Source organism: Eublepharis macularius, chromosome 1 (assembly GCF_028583425.1).
Source record: "Eublepharis macularius isolate TG4126 chromosome 1, MPM_Emac_v1.0, whole genome shotgun sequence".
NCBI lineage: Eukaryota > Metazoa > Chordata > Lepidosauria > Squamata > Eublepharidae > Eublepharis > Eublepharis macularius.
This window is the reverse complement of record NC_072790.1, coordinates 82,468,052-82,485,250: the sequence shown is the minus strand read 5'-3', so window position 1 is coordinate 82,485,250 and position 17,199 is coordinate 82,468,052. Positions and strand designations below refer to the sequence as shown.

At 39.6% G+C, this 17,199-nt stretch overlaps 1 protein-coding gene across 1 annotated transcript in view; it reads left to right on the top strand.

Moving 5' to 3' along the window:
- The window catches only part of RNGTT (RNA guanylyltransferase and 5'-phosphatase), a 282,742-nt gene that overhangs the window by 124,000 nt on the left and 141,543 nt on the right, over positions 1-17,199 (top strand). Inside the window, exon 12 of the mRNA XM_055000920.1 lies at positions 7,320-7,388. Within this exon, the coding sequence (XP_054856895.1) occupies positions 7,320-7,388 (69 nt within the window). The remainder of the gene's footprint in view (positions 1-7,319; positions 7,389-17,199) is intronic.

Below are 17,199 nucleotides of genomic sequence, written 5' to 3'. Positions count from 1 at the left end.
TTTCAGTTGAGATAGAACTGTTAAACGTTCTAGATGAATTCATTTGTATATGAACAAGTCTAGGGCTTATGCAGTCAGATTTCCCATCCCTTTTATGGTAAGCCATAGTTTCCGATTTCATCAAAACTGCATTGTGTTTTTCTTCCAGTTCAAGTTTGCAAAACACAAACAAACAATATTTTCTAATCTTTGATTCAAGGGCAGTATAAACCATTTTGCAGTCATTAATTTTGACTGCATAGAGGGAAAGTAAGGAAACACAGAGCACAGGACTTGTTCGGGAAGCATGTTGGTTGTTACATCTGAACTGATAGGCTTGGATCCCAGAAAATGGAGATTTTCCTCCTCCCATTCCAGAACCTTAGGAACTTAATTTCTAGAAGCTTAGCAGGCAGCATGGAAGTTCCACCTCACTAGGTAGGTTTCACCCTCATGCCTATTATATTATGTGATGACTGGGAGTTATGATATTATAAATTTATTCTTGAAAATAAACCAAACAAATAGATAATGTACAAAATAACTGTATTGCTAAATAAACCAATCTAGAACGCCAGCAACTTCTTAGCTTTCTACATAGTTACTGTTCAGCTTCTCATACCAGTCGTAATTTTAGAAGCCTCTACTGTTTCTCTCCTTTCTTATACTTTTCCTAATCTTTTTTAAAACCCAAATTCTTTAACCTTTTCTTTCCAAATTCTTTAACCTTTTCTTTCTTCCCTAGCAACAGAAAGCATGCAAAAAAGATCTAAATTGTTAAGATGCTGGATCAACTTTCCTATGAAGAAAAGGCTAAACTGTTTAGGGCTTTTTAATTTAGAAAATCATTTTTTACAGCATGAATGTGATTAATGAATTCCAGAAAGCAATTATATCATGTGCTTTAAGGCAGCTGTATTATCCAGTAATAGCTAATTTAATTATAACACCCAGTTTCCCAAGAACTGCTTTAGGCATGTCCAGCTTGAGCATTCTCAGTGACATTGGCCTGTATCCAGAAAGTTCTGAAGACTTAAGGGTATTTAAGTCGGGGTGGTGGTTTCCGCTGATTCCCCCCACTCTCCGTAGACCCCTACTTGTGATTTTTCTGAGGGCCCATTGATCACCAAGAGCAAAATTGGAGGGGAGCTTAGTGGGATTCAGTGAGAGGGAAAATTGTCCCAAACTCCAGACCCTCTCTTCTGAAAGCGTAAGTGCCCTTAAGTCTTAAATCCACATTTTAACTTTCCTTGTCATCAGATGAGCAGATCTCCAGTCACTGTTTAGAAACTGCTTTTAAAAGTTTCTTCAGTTTAAAAGTCTTTGGATACATTTAGACTATGTAGTAAATTAAACTATTAAATATACATTTTTGAAATGGTCCTTCATACCCTGAGGGACCTCAGTTGCCTTTGAAGTGTTCTCCAGTATGTTGTAGTGAAACTATCTCAGACTTGTTTGTTTTTCCTCTTTAAGTAGCTCTTGAAAACATCTTGGGGAATTAATGACAAAACTCTACTTTTAAAAAGATTAACACACGTGAGGCACTGAATTACTATCTTAAATTTGCTAATGTGAAATGTGTTGTCAAGTTAAGCACTATGCACTGTGAGAGGTATTGTTTATAATGTATTAAATATGATGAGGCCATTCATAATCTCAACCTACATTTCCTTTCAATGTTTAGGCATGGTATATAATTGTCTCAGTTCTCAATGTTTAACTGGTTACAGGCTTTGGTTTTATACTAGGGAAAGGTAGCCTTCTGTTATATACCTTCTGTTATATACCTGAAACATCTCTAGGCTGTAATATTAGTTAAACAAGCCACCTCAGGATGTTACAGAATTTCCTCTACCCTTTAAAGATGTAAACACAAAGGTTGAAGTGTCATGTATCAGGAATGCATTGGGTATAGAGCATCTTACCTTAGGACAATGACAGTCACGTTTGTTTGTTTGTTTGTTTGTCATTTATATTCCGCCTTTCTCACTGATACTCAAGGCGGATTACATAGAGTGAGCTTACTACAATAAGTGGCAAGGACAAGGGCAGGCATTTCTATACAGCGTCAAGAACATATCCATAAACAATGTCATAGGGTAAACAAATACAGGGGTGTGTGCTTTGGGTTCCCGGTTCGGGAAAAAACCCCGAACCGGGCCTGATTTGTAAAGATTCGGTATTTCTGCATCGGGGCCAGTATGATGGCCCTGATTCGGAAATACTGAATCAAAGCTTCCCGAAGCAATTCAGATTGCTTTGGAGTGCTTTGGGGCCTTAAAGGGTGCCTGGCCTCCTGCCCTCCCACTACCACCCCACTTACCTGGAGCAGTCTTTTGGCGGTGGCGTCGTTTGGTGCCACCCTGCCAGCTGCTGCTTCAGCCTCTGTGGTAGTGCAGGTGGTGCCGGCCCCAGTGCTTGCGGCCTCCCTGCCGGCCACCACCCTGCCGGCCACCGCTTCAGCCTCTGCAGTGGCGTGGGCGTTGTCGTCGTCCGCTGTTGCCCTGCCAGCTGCCGCTTCGGCCTCTGCGTCGGCACGGGCATCGGCGTTCACTGCTGCTCTGCTGGCTGCCGCTTTGGCCTCTGCATTGGTGCGAGCTTTGGCGTCCGTTGCCGCCCTGCTTGCTCCCGCAGAGGCTGAAGTGGTGGCGTGGGCGGCGGCAGTGCCTCTGCCAGCATTCGCTGCCACAGAGGCTGAAGCAGCAGCACAGGTGCCGGCTGCAGCCTTCCCCACTGCCCTGTGGGCTGCAGCAGCAGCAGCAAAAGGCCTGCTCTGGCCTTCAAGGTAAGCGGGGTAGGGGGAAGGGGGGCTTAGAGGGGAGGTGGGAATCTCTCTTTGGTATGCTCCGAATCATTTTGGAGCATACCAAAGCAATTTCCGAAACCGCTTCGGGTTTTGGGTTATTCTGGATCGTTTTCCTGCTTCAAGTAAATCCGAAGTGGGAAAATCTAATCTTTTCCCCGCTGCAAGAACATTTCCATAAACAGTGTCATGGGGTAAATGAATATAAGTTTACAAAGACATAGTATTAGCAATAGTATTAGACATACTAAATAGTATTAGACATACTAAAGCATAGTATTAGACATAGTTACTGTCAGAAAATAGCAGAGACTACTGATGAAGATTAAAGGAGAAAGCTCCAAAACAGGATTACAGCTGAACATCAAGAAGTCAAAGTGCTGACTACTGAGAATCACACAATTTTAAAGTTGACAATTAGGAAATTGAAATTGTTCAAGATTTTCTATTCCTTGGTTCAGTCATCAACCAAAAGGGAGACTGCAACCAAGAAACCAGACAAAGACTGAGACTTGGAACAGTAGCTGTGAGGGAACTAGAAAAGGTCCTTAAAGATAAAGACCAAGGGTGGGGACCAAGATCAAGATAATCCAAATGATGGTATTCCCCATTACTATGTATGGATGTGAAAGTTGGGCGATGAAGAGAGCTGACAGAAAGAAAATTGATTCATTTGAAATGTGGTGCTGGATGTGAGTTTTGCAGATACCATGGACAGCCAAAAAGACAAATAAGTGGGTTCTAGATGAAATCAAGCCTGAATTCTCCCTAAAAGCTAAAATGATAAAACTGAAGCTATCGTACTTTGGTCACATCATGAGAAGACAAGATTCTCTGGAAAAGTCAGTAATGCTAGGGAAAGTGGAAGATAGTAGGAAAAGAGGAAGACCCAAAATGAGATGGCTTGACTCAGTAAAAGAAGCCACGTCTACCAGTTTACAAGATCTGAGCAAGTCAGCTAATGATAGGACGTTTTGGAGGTCTTTCGTTCGTATGGGCATCATAGGTTGGAGATGACTTGACGACACATAACATGCACACATTTTGGGAAACAAATTTGAAAGGGATTACATAGAGTTGTCACTTTAAGTGCCCTGGACATTTTTTAAAGCATGCATTAGTGACCAGTTGCAATCATTTGGAGCTCTTGGTGCTTTGACTGTTATTCCCACGTGTAGCAGATGGCACTCGCTGTGAAAGACTGACAGGCTGTGGGATAGCAAAGCATTACTAATAAACTTCATCATATGTTAAACTTGACCTGACATTAATCAGATTTGGAACGCTACAAATGAATCATGGATAGTAATTAGTGAGCTGATGCTATTAGTGAGCATCACTATCATACTGGTTTGCTTTTATAAAGCAGAAAAAAACAGTTTTATGGTTAATTTATAGTTGCTGATATACAACGTGCTATCTTTAGAACTTAATACAGTGAGCTTGCACACTTTTTCCTACCATGTGACAGTTACTTTGACCCACTCAGTTGAAAATGTGGCCAAATATTATCATAGTAATCGTATTAAGACTTGGTATGCTATAGCAGGAAGTTCCCAGATCAAATGTCATCTCTCTTTAAGCAAGTCACATTCCTTGCTGCTACCACCATCACCAAGTGTAAGTGTACGCATACTGTTCTGGGGAAAAAAGGAGAATGCAACTGCTGCTGTCTGTCTCAGCTCACTCTGTAGAGTGCTGTGATTGAGTGTACCGTATTCTATTTCTTCTGGCTAGAAAAATACGGCAGTGCTGCTGCTGCTGCTACCAATGTGAGCTGTCTTTTCTGTCAGGAGAAATGGAGCGAACTGGCATTTCAGCTGTGTGTGCTGGGCATGGTTGCTGGAGGCAGTTTTATTTGCCATAGGTGACAAGATGCAGAACTGGAAGCACACATTTTTATCTTGCGTAAAGCAAGATGGCAAAGCTTTCAGACACATTATGGGAGAGCTGTAGGCAAGTGAGAACTATATATAAAACTGAAGATTGCCTCACTAACTCAGCCCTCAGCACTAGAAGTTGTTTCAGGGGCCAGTACCTCATGCACCGCTCTGAACAGTTTGTTGTAGGTGCTTCCTATTCAATCAAAATGCTTTTCAGGAGGTGGGTAGAGAAAAGAAGGGATCTTTTCAGCTGCCCACTTCGAGAGACATTGCCTCAGTGTTTTACATATGCTTTAGAGTCCTGTGTTTGGATCTTTGTTCTTGTAAGAACATATAGGAAGACCATAAAATGAATATATAAAGAGCCCCACTGAAGGGGCTGTATTAAAAATAAAGGGGCTCTATTAAAAATAAAATGCAATGAGGATATATTGCAATTGGCAGAAGTGAAATCCATCATCTCTTCTTTTGTATACCAGCTCAAAGGGCCTGTCTTAAGGTGAAATTTCCTGGTTTACATACTGTACACTTAATGAAGTGAATTGGAGTGGGACAGGGCAGAAATGTGTGATCCCTAGGCTGTTCATGATCTCACCGTATGTGGGGCAGGAGAGGTTACATTCAAGATTAAACCTGATGATTCTTTCTGAAAACTGAAGGACATACTGCTTTTGCTAGCATTTTGGAAACAAACGCTAGGAATCGTGCAGAATGTAGATATCCAGCCACCACTTGGGCTTTTGTAGTATTTTATTTCATACTGTAATCACTGGGACAAACCTGAAGTATGGAATGTAAGAGTTGCTCCTGATGAATTTTTGTTAGATTTCCCTCTTAGTGTAAAGTTCACTGAGAGTGCTATGGCCACATCACATGGAACATGGTTTTCCATACACATTTCCCTGCATGCTTAGAGCTGTTTTGGGAGGCCCTGCTCTGAATCCCATCCATTGCAGAAGTGAAGACTGCTCTTTCCATGCAGTGCTCTTCCTTGCAAGGTGCATTAGTCTCCTTTTCACCTGGTCCCAGCCCCCTTCCCCTGCTGCAGCTTTTTATGAAGGCTTTTCTTTGGGGCTGATGCATTCTGTTTTTAATTATGGAGTTTTTAGCTTGCTAGTTTTTAAAATCTTGATTTATTGTAAAACTGTTGCTGTGAGCTATGCTTTGTTTTAAACTGCTTCAGGTGCCGTGCAAATGACATAGAATGTAATACATAAACATGTAGTAAACTCATAAAAGAATAGTATATTCTTATAGGCTTATATTAATGTTCTTATTGGTTGAAAAAACTACTGCCTCATATTTAAGTCTGTTCTTTAAAAAAATGACTTGTACTGCTACTGTGTTTGACTCAACCGTCAGCAACTTACATTCAGTTGCAATATACAGAGCATACTTAGTAACCCTCCTTTGCAACTAGTCAGTTTTCTCCAGTGTCTCTAGAAAAGATTCACTAACATACCATCCTCGTTCTTTTTATGCTATTATCTGTAAAGTTAATTTAAATAATCCCTGTGTATCTCCTTAGAAACTTTCAGAATTCTTCTAGCTTGAGAAATATATATATATATTTGAGCAAAGTTCAGTTGAGCTCCGTGGCAAAACTTTAATCAAGTTAATTTGATTTCACTTATGTTTTCACATCAGCAAACAGTTATGTTTTATAATGCTATTCCAGTATATCTGTCAGAGGAGTCGGAGCTTGTTTTTACCAGTATATTTTTCATGCATTGCCATGGGTGTTTATTGTTTGAGCCGAACAGACACAGTAACCCAATGAAGAAAAAAAGAGATAATGTTTGATTCATGTTATGGATTAGCTTTTCACAGTTCCAAACTCCAGAAGTTACACTGTAGAAATATTGTCTGCAGAAGTTTATTGAAGTTCATTGTGTAAAAATACCATTTAATGGCCCAAAATGTGTACTTCAACAGACTTTTACTTCCAGAAAATCCAGGTGTTTCAAAGTAAATTATTTACAAATAAAATTTTCAGACTTCTGCAGGCTAATGGAAGGTCACAGATGAAGGAAGCTTGGAAACAATATTTGGCTTTGGGAGGTATATAAAAAGCAAGATGGTCTCTACACAAAAGGAGCATACTGATTCAAATAAAATTGTTCAAAAATATAATTCATATAGATCTCTTCTAGCCAAACCTGGCTGTTATGTAATTACCATGGGAATATTTGGGGATATTGCCAAGTCACACTGTATTAACTGGTGCCTTTGCATAGGTGATATAGATGTAGTTGCCTTGATTACTGTAATGGGAGTAGATAGGGGGGGCGGGGCGGGAAGGAATCGGAAAGGCCATTTCTATATGACTTTTGTAGAGAAACAAATGCATAAAAAAATTACACCCTGGTCCAACTATGATTCCAGCATCACTTTTAGATGCTCCCAAAGCAGTTGCGTGGAATCATTTTGTATGAGTCAGTTCACAGTATCTTATAACATGAAGCTGCTATTTCTGTGTGTTTTTTGCTGTACAGATGCCATACAATAAAACTTCTGCAGCAAAATATTTCCAGTAAAAACTGCTTTGTGAGTTACTTAACTGTCTTTTATGTTACATCTGTATCTTATGTCATGCTTACATTTACCTTATGATTGTAAAATCAAATAATTATTTGTTGTTTCTTGTGCAGCTTCTTGAAGGAAACTTTGCTAGAGAAGTCAGTCATGAAGTTGATGGACTAATTTTTCAGCCTACAGGAGTAAGTTGCCATGATTTTGATTTTTATCACTTTAATGTTTTTGATAAGGGATTCATCAACTTGGCTGCTGAAAATTTCTTCATTTACTGCCAGAAAAACGTTTTAAGTGGAGTAATTTAACATGATCTAAAACCTGTTTTCCCCAGCTTTTAGTGAAACTGTCTGCAGAATCAATTGGCTCCCATAATCAGTATCCTGCATTATCTTGAAACCTTCACAATAATTTATCCAGTAGTATGTGGGGCTGCATATCTCTCCACAGGCATCTTAATAAAAAGACCAAAGGTTTAAGTACTTGAGTGTATTCCCTGTATGTTCCTGTCTTCATGGATATTCAGTCCAACGTTTTTGACTAAATGTGTTAGAGGATGAGCAGAATGCTGGCACTGTATGGCACATCTTGTTTATTGGATTATTTGGGAATTGTGAAACTGAATAGCAAAAGAGGTAGAACTTTAAGTTAATAGAAAAAAGAATGGCATAGATTGGATAGTTTTCTGAATATACTGAAGAACAGTGTAGAATGGGTAACTATGCAGAACAAATTGGATCAGGAAAGGTAAGTAATAGTGGAATGTCCCTTGCTTTAAAAATCTATGGTTTGCTTTAGGCCTAATCAAATACATATTGCCACATTGCCCGTACTTCTATATTGATCATTAATATTTTAACAATTAAAACATTTATCTTAGAGCTCAACATCAAATGGCTTTTCTTGTATTACAAAGACAATTCATATTTATTTCTTTTCTTGAGGAAAAAATGTAATTCTTAATGTTGGTTCAATGTACATGAGTATAGACATTGAGGAAGCAGTGCCATAGATCCAGCCTATAATTTATGGTGATATTTTTTGGGTAACTTGTGGTAGTACTGGGGCAATTCTGTGTTTGGCATCTGTTGTCCCATTGTGGGTTGCCATTTGCCTATTGCATACAAAGACCTTCAGGGCCTTGGCCCCTCATATCTGTGGGACTGCCTTGCTCCTTACGCTTCACCACAGCATGTTCACTCATTTGCACAGTTTTACCCTGAAAATCGGCAAAACCAACAGCTACCCCATGAATAATACTTACTCTGTGGTGGCCCCCACTTGTGGAATGGCCTGTCTGAGGAAAGTTCCCACTCCTGGTTTTCTGCAAACTATGAAACACTGAAATATTCAGGAGAGCTTTTTTTACACTGGTAATAGGGCTGTGCTGTGAGGAAGTGGCTCAGAGAGATGTTTGTGATAAAGGTACTACAGACTATGCTCCGTTGTCGGTTGTTGTAGGTATGCTGCTACAGGTTAGTTTCCACATCATTTAATATGTCATGACAAATTGCTTATGTTTTGTTTCAGCACTGTTTTGGTTCTGTGCTGGGATTTATGCTTGCATTCAGGTTTCTGCTATCCATACTCAATTGATTGTTTATTGAGTGTCCCAGCTGTCGATTGTAATAATCCTACACTGTGTAATCTGCTTTGAGTCTCATTGAGAAAGGTAGATTATAAATAGCATATGTAAATACTTGCATACATACATATTCTGGGTTCTTAAACCTCTTAGCCCATAGATTAGAACTACTTTGTTAGATTTCTCATGCTTTGGTATCATTGGATGTTACAACTCTCAGCAAATTATTTAGGTTATTGAATTATTAGATATACAATGATGTCTTTTTCTCTACAACATTAGCAGCTATAATCGTCTTCGGCAGCATTTTAAAACAAAGCAAGACTAGGTAAAAAGAGTGAATAAACACCACATAAAGAGGCTGGAGGATAATTAGATGGTCAGAAGAAATGACAACTTCAGCTGCCTACCAGCTTTCATCTCTGGTGAAAAAGCATCACTGTTCCTTTTCTAGAAGGAACAGCTTTGATTTGATTTTATAGAAGTAAATATGCAAGTTTGTAACCAGAGAAGAGGCTTAACATTTGTACCAAGAAATCAATGTTATAAGAGACAGGAACATATGATTAATTGAAATGCCAAGAAGAAATATCTCAGGGGTTCCAACCTTTGAGTCAGCAATTGAACCAAGTTTTTCTTTGGTTCTTAGCCCTGTAAAGGAAAATAATGTAGGAGAGACAAAAAAGAAATTGCATCAGTGCAAAATCATCATACAGAAATGCTTGAAGAACATGTAAATTCAGTATTGGAACTTGTGTTCCATAGTGGATAAGAGACTGAGGTATGAATTGGGACGAACTTAGTTTCTCCCAAGGGACTCACTAGTTGGCAGCCAGACTCTTCTTCCTGCAGCTCTTCTGTCCACGCGCCCCCCCAGTCTGAGGATAATATTTACTTCATTGATATTCTGCTCTTCTCCCCATTGTGGACCCAGTGTGGCTTATATCATTCTCCTGTCTTTCATTTCATACTCACTGTAACCCTGTGATATAGATTGAGTTGAGAGTGTGTAACTGGCTCAAGGTCCCCTAGCAAGTGTACATGGCAGAATGGGGATTTGAAGTGGGGTCTCCTCAATCCCAGCCCAACACTCTAATTATAACACACTGACCTTACAGGGTTGTTGTAAAAACTACTACAAGAAAATGTGTGAGCAATCAGAAGTGTTATGCTTATTATTATTATTGTTTAGAAGTATTAGAAACAGCAGTTTTCTAAAATGAGGGTTTGGACAGCACAAAATGCTTTTCCAGTAGGGTTGCCAACTCTGGCTTGGGAAATTCCTGGAGATTTGGGGATGGAGCTTGAGAAGCAAGGCGTTTGGGGAAGGGAGGGACCTCAGTGGGGAATAATGTCGTATAGCCCACCCTCAAAAACTGCCATTTTCTCCAGGAAGACTGATCTTAGTAGTCTGTAGATGAGTAATAATTCTAGGGGATCTCTAGGCCCCAGCTGGAGGTTGGCAACCTTATTTTCCAGGCTGTATTTGCAAAACTACAATGCACTGATCCTTCAAATTCATGGCTGATACAGAGAAGGAACATCCTTAGAATATGGAACTTGGAGGCAGCTGTAAAGAGAAATTAAGAACCCTCTACATGCACATTAAATGCCAAGACATTTACAAATTTCTTGCTTCAGATTTCCAGAAATACAATTCTTGGTTTGTTGTTGTTTTCTCTGTCTGTCTGTCTGTCTGTCTGTCTGTCTGTCTGTCTGTCTGTCTGTCTGTCTGTCTGTCTAAATGTAGCTACCATTAGGCAGAAAAGGGGATATATATATATACCTGCCTGTAGCATGAAACCAATTGGTATTAGCCTCTTCTGCATGGCTGCATTAAGCGAGGTGAGAGGACTGAGCATGTGAGAGAGTATTTTTTTTACTCATGCTCCCCCCCCCCCACTCTTTAGTACTTTCTGTTCTAGAATGTGTAGCTTCACTGGAGATTAGTTGACAGGAGCCTTTAAAGGGGGCATCCTGAAATCCAGTGGGAAAGTTTGCAGAGGAAGTTAGTGGAAGGATTTTTCCTCACTTTCCTTCTTTCTCAGGAGTGGGCTGCTGTTTTGAAAATCCTATCAGAGGCTCAGAGGACCCATGAAAAAAAGCAGTGAGGGCTTAGAGTGAGGAACAGAAATTGGGTGAAATTGCATCTTTCTTCCCCTCTTCCACTGACAGCTTGTGCTGAGAAACATGGAAGATGAAATTTCACCTGATTCCCACTGCTCATTTCACAAAGGTTCTCCTGATCCTCAGCAAAGATTTTTGGAATAAACAGCAAGCTGTTGAGGAAAAGGTAATGCCAGGAAAGATGGCCATCTCCTTCTGCCAACTTCTCTGCTGGAGGCAAACTATTATGTTTTGGAATTTATTGCTGTTCTGTTATGGTCCATGTGTATTTATTATATAGGTGATACTGTTTAATTGATTGCTGAATGCCGCTTTGATGCTTTTATTGAGTGATTTATTTGTGGAGCTTGTGGAACTTATAAGTTTTTGGAATTGTAACCACTGTTGCATTTTATTTATTCTCTTACACCTTTTCATTTTCTTTTTCTGTACCTTGAGTACTTTTGCCGAGGGCACTGTGCAAATGGGTTGATAAGTAAATAAATAAAATTAATAAGTATGTCTTCCCAGGATCAGCTTAAACGCATTTATTCTATAATAAGAATATTCTATTATTTTCACTAAATAAAAGCCCAACTCTTGGCAAAAAGATATAAGCAAAGTGTTTATTTTCATAAAGAAAGTTTTGCTATCATTCTCCTTTCATAACTCAAGAGATCATAAATAGCAAATTGTACAGAAATTGTTAATACTTTCCAGATGAAACACTTTATTAAAAATAAAATATTAAATGGTCCATTTAGATCTTGACAACTTAAAACTTATTTCTAAGAGGCTGCTATAAAATCTTTTGTTTGATATTGAGCATGTAGTGCAAGCTTATAAAGAAAAACCTCATTTCCATGGCTTTTATAACAAATATGTATGAATGATTATATTGTAAATGGTGCCTTAAACTTCTGAGAAAATGAATCTGGCTTATCAGTATTCCTTTTTTCTTGTGTATTTTTGCAAGATATGCTGCTAGGAGTATCACTAGCTACTACTATCTATGTATAAAGTACTTTTGTAATACCTAGAAATCCCATTTTTAGAAAATTGAGTGTGGAAAGAGACAATAGTAGTGCTGTTGTCTCATTCTGCATTCTGCCTGTCTCTGTGTATGGGTATCTAAATGCAACTGATCCCTCAATGCTAAACTACAGGTCAGTGATGCCCAGAAACAGTATTATTTGTAAATCACAGTCTGTGTACATGGCACTTTTATAGTGTTATATCTGATAGCATTTTGAATATGCCATTCATAGCTCCTTAGATGTTGTTTTAACAGTGTGCTTGAAAACTCTGGAAATATAAGCCTCAGTCCCTCACATTAAAATGTCAGGCATCCTAGAGATTGGGATGCTGGTGAGACAGAATCTCTGGCCTGTTCTGCTCAGCACACTTTAATCCGGCGCTTCTGAGTACTCACGGCAATTGGCGCTGAATTGGTTTGGGCTCCTGCCATTCTGCACTGCACGATCTTGAGGCAATTTGTTGTCTGCTTTGTTATTCCAGATGAGATGTGATGTGTCTGTTTGAAGCTTCCTTTTGTGGGAATTGGAGCCAACGTCACTTTTTAAAAAAAAAACAGTGCATGCATCATAATGCTGCAATATGTTCACTATCCCCTTCTTTCTCCCTATCCCTGTATTTGCTGAATGGACAGTCTGGAGAGGCAATTGGTGGCAGAGTTCTGGGGTGGGGTGGGGCCTACAAAATACTTCCGTGCTTGTTCCACTAGCTTGTGCTTGGTTGCAGAACAGCACCTCTGCCAGAGCAAAATGTTCAAATGCTGCTGCCCCAAAAAACGACATTCTCACTGGTCTCCTCAAATCACATGACCGTATTCTGGGATGGGGAAGGGGGATTCTTGAGATGAGTCCCCATCCCTGTTTCCAAATTACTGTGAACATGAGCCCTGGTTGTAAATAAAGGAAATAAAAAAGTAAACCAGTTTGGCGTAGTGGGGTAAGCGTGTGGGACTCTAATCTGGAGAGCCAGGTTTGATTCCCCTCCACTTGAAGCCTGCTAGGGTAACCTTGGGTCAGTCACAGCTTCTAGGAGCTCTCTCAGCCCCACCCACCTCATAAGGTGTTTGTTGAGGAGATAATAACAACATACTTTGTAAACCGTTCTGTGTGGGCATTATGTTGTCCTGAAGGGCAGTATATAAATCCAATGTAGTAGTAGTAGTAGTAGTAGTTGTTGTTGTTGTTGTTGTTGTTGTTGTTGTTATTAAACCCAAGAAGTGATCAGTGAGAAATGTGGATTACAATCAGGGAACAGGACGGACATTGTGCTTAAAGGGTTAGAATTCACAAAAGTCTCACAGCATTGCGACTCTCCCCCAATTCAAAAAGCGGCGGGGATGGATGCTCAGTTGCTTGGGGCTTGTTTCCGGCTTCTCCTATCGCCAAAGAGGGGGGAAAAATAAAGTTGTGTGTGGAGAGCTGGAGAGGGAAGGAGTGGTTTCCACCAGATGGCCAGCCAATCAGCGCGCAGGGAAAGGGCGGGGGAGATGCAGTTAGGGACTAAGAATTCTGCACACACACAGAATGCATCAGTGTGTATCAACAGCAGTTTACAAAAAGTTGCCTTATGTGCTCATGGAAAGAAGTCAGGGAAAAGCCAGGGAAAGGTCAGTTTTGCATCTCATGCCTCCTTCCCTCATGAGGATATCTGGAGATTGAGAAAAGCAGAATGGAATCAGAATTGCCCTAAACTGACCGTGTGGAAAACCCCTCTGTGTTATAAGTGTATGAAGAGGCAAAGGGAAGGTGGCAGGGAGATAAACTTCTCCCAGCTTCCACCTACCTGTCCACTGCTATTGGCCTGCTTCAATACAGCAGCTATTGCTGCTGTAGTTAGATATGCTACGGGGCATATAGGAGGAGAGAGGAAAGTAAAGATAGAGAAGGAGATTTTTTGATATTGGTTAAATCTCAGCCTGAGAAGAATTCCCAGGTTGTAATGCTTGCCTCAGATTAGAAGTGTTACACACTACTTAACCTATAGCTCCCAGCTCAAACCCATCCAACGTATCATCAGTGAGCTACAACTCATCCTGGAAAATGATACCTCTCTCTCAGAAGCCCTGGGTGGAAGACCTTTCCTTGCCTACAGACAGCCCCCCAACCTTAAACGACTTCTCACTCACAACCATGAATCAGCCAGCAGAGTCACCAGCACAGGTACCAGGCCCTGCAACAGACCCAGATGCCAGCTCTGCCCCTATATCTACCCAGGGAATACAATTACAGGACCCAATGGCATCAACTACACTGTCTCTGGCTCTTACAGCTGCTCATCCTCCAATCTGATATATGCCCTCATGTGCCAACAATGTCCTTCTGCTCTGTACATTGGACAAACCAGCCAACCTCTACGCAAAAGAATAAATGGACACAAATCTGACATTAGAAATGGCAACGTCCAGAAACCAGTGGGAGAACACTTCAATCTACCAGGACATTCCATCAAAGACTTAAAGGTCGCTGTAGTTCAACAGAAACCTTTCAAAAACAAAATCCAACGGGAGGCTGCTGAACTGGAATTCATATGCAAATTTGACTCTGTCAGGCTGGGACTGAATAGGGACTATGAATGGTTATCTCATTACCACAGGTAACAGATTTCCTTTACAGAGGTGGGGTCTGGGGGAGCTCAGTGGCACCTGGCGTGGGCTTTCGGGAACCACAGATCTCTTTGTCAGATGCATCTGGCAGGGAGAGCTGTGGTTATCGAAGGCCCATACTGCATTGGAATTGGATGGTCTAGCTGTTTGGCTGCTACAAACTAACAGGGCAAACTCCTTTGAAGCCAACTGATACACACACTAAAAGGAGATGTTTACGTATACTAGCAAAGGAATGTTTTGATTGTACCTTCCCCCTTCCTCCCCCTAATTGCCTCTTCTCTCTCCTCCTCTTCTGTATTTGACCAGTCTCTGTATCAGGCATCTGACGAAGAGAACTTGATTCTCGAAAGCTTATGCTACAATAAAATTGGTTAGTCTTAAAGGTAATACTGGACTCTTTTTGATTTTGCTACCACAGACTAACACGGCTAACTCCTCTGAAACTACTCAACTATACATCCTGAAAATAGGGAATATGAACTGCATTGGTCTCTGTAATTTTATTTTATTTTTAAGTCGTAATACATTATGATAGTACCTTTTTATTTGTTAGATAAACTTTTGGTTTACCTACCCTTCTGCAAGTAACATGTGGACAAAGTAAACACTTCAAGGACCAATAGAGACAGAAGGAGCAGTACAGACAGCGCTAACTTGAAGAATAATATTTTCTCTTGTGCATAGCTTGTAGTTAAATTTTTTCTTGATGAATTTTTTTTGTCATCTTAAATATAGCTGTACTTTTCAAAGCAGGTAATCTGAATTATTTTTCTGTTGATGGACATTACAATTTTCTATGACTTGTAGGATTTTGGAAATATCATTCTGAAAAAAGAAAGCTATTTTACATTGTTTATAAATCTGCAATCCACTTTAGAGGACAAAAATAATCTGACAGTAAGTTAGAATAGTTTTACCTCTAAGAGATGATGTAGATTGTTTTTAAAACACTCTGATTGTGTAAAATCTGTTTTTCATGTGTTTTCTTTGTTTTGTTCAAACTGATATTTCCAAAATCTTTTCTTCTTAATAGTAACAGGGGAAATTATAATGCCCACTCATCAGAAAAATTATTTAAGCTAGCTGTCTTGGAAATTACAGCCCTTGGTGGGCTGTCTTTCGGCTTTTGAAGCCACTTGATCTTTAGGCAAGCAATCTCTGCAAAATTGATTTACCTACTACATAGAAGCATTATTGACTCTCCCTTTGAAAAGAGTGCATATTTTTATTCATAAAGCTTCCTCCAGATGATTTGTGGCTGCAAATAGGTAGAGATTAAGGTGCATTAGAAGCTTCTATTGAATATCAAGGAAAAGCATCAGCAGCTTCCTAGTTTCAAAATGTATATTTTTTCGCTCTTATACATCTGCATATTTTGTAGTTTGTAACTTAAAATTTCTTTTAGATATACTACCTGAACTGATCTTGTATAAAGCATATTCTTCAGTCTCTTCTTAACATGCATCTTCTTAGATTAAGCTGTCCATGTTATCCAGAAATTAAGTTATTAAATTTAATCAAGCCACAAATCCTTTCCTTGATGGGAAAATCCTTTGTTGTACTTCAAAATACATTTTTCTTTATATTCAGTACCAGGGAAAATGACTAGAAACTAAAAGAGTAAAGTTAGATTTAAACTACAGATATTTTGTAATACTCTTTAACGATCTCACTGGAATTCGTAATGGCCTATTAGTTGTTTACATCACCAATTGAAGCAGGCCAAATTAATCATTTTACTGCACTATAAAGGTGCACTTCAAATTGTAATGGTTACTAGTCTATAAAATGGCTCCCAAAGCTTATGTTTTGTGTCACACCACAGAGCTAATTTTCCCTAAACCACCTCCTAGGGTGTAATTGCTGACGTCTGTCTCTTAGTGCCTTATGATTTTTAAGAAAACCATTATGTGAGCTGGCAAGAGATTTTTCAGTAATGTTAATTAGGAACTGTGTACGCAAAGTTAAAATGTGGCTCTACTTGTCATAATTAGAAGATGTCCTTGCATTATTATTATTATTTAATATTAATCTTATTGTAATACGCAAAGCATGCCATCAGTATGTATGAAACTTGTGTGAAGATCTGTATTTGAAGACCATTAAATGCCTACAATATAATTTCAAGCATATATTCATCTTTGTGGCTTCTGTGTAGTCCCATATTGGAACTTCACTTGCGCAGGCCAGCCATAAAGATGTCCAGAGCCTTCTAGAGGACTAGGAGTGTCCCTCCTACCTTAGCACTTTTCTGCCAAAAATTACATGACCAGGAGGAGGGGCTCTATTTCCTCAGTGCTCTTTTGGCTGTGCGAGAGAGGATCTCCATTGGTGTTCTCTGCTTTTTCCTCACATCCTTGAGACTCAGAAGACTTTTTTTTCTTAAAAGTTTTTAACATCAATAGCCATTCTAGTGAAGAGTAACATTACATTTAAAGAGGAGTTTCTGTTTTTCCCTTTGTTATTATGGCTCAAGAGGGGCCTCTTCAAGATCATACTGACTGTACCTTTAAAATGAAAATGGAAAACTTCCATTCTGCATGCCTTATCTGCCTGGGGATTGCTCTTTCAATCACCAAATTACCCTGATGGTATGATCTGATAGAGCCTTCTTGGAATGGCTCTTTCTCCAAGGCGATGCCTTCATACTAGCCTGATTAAAGATATC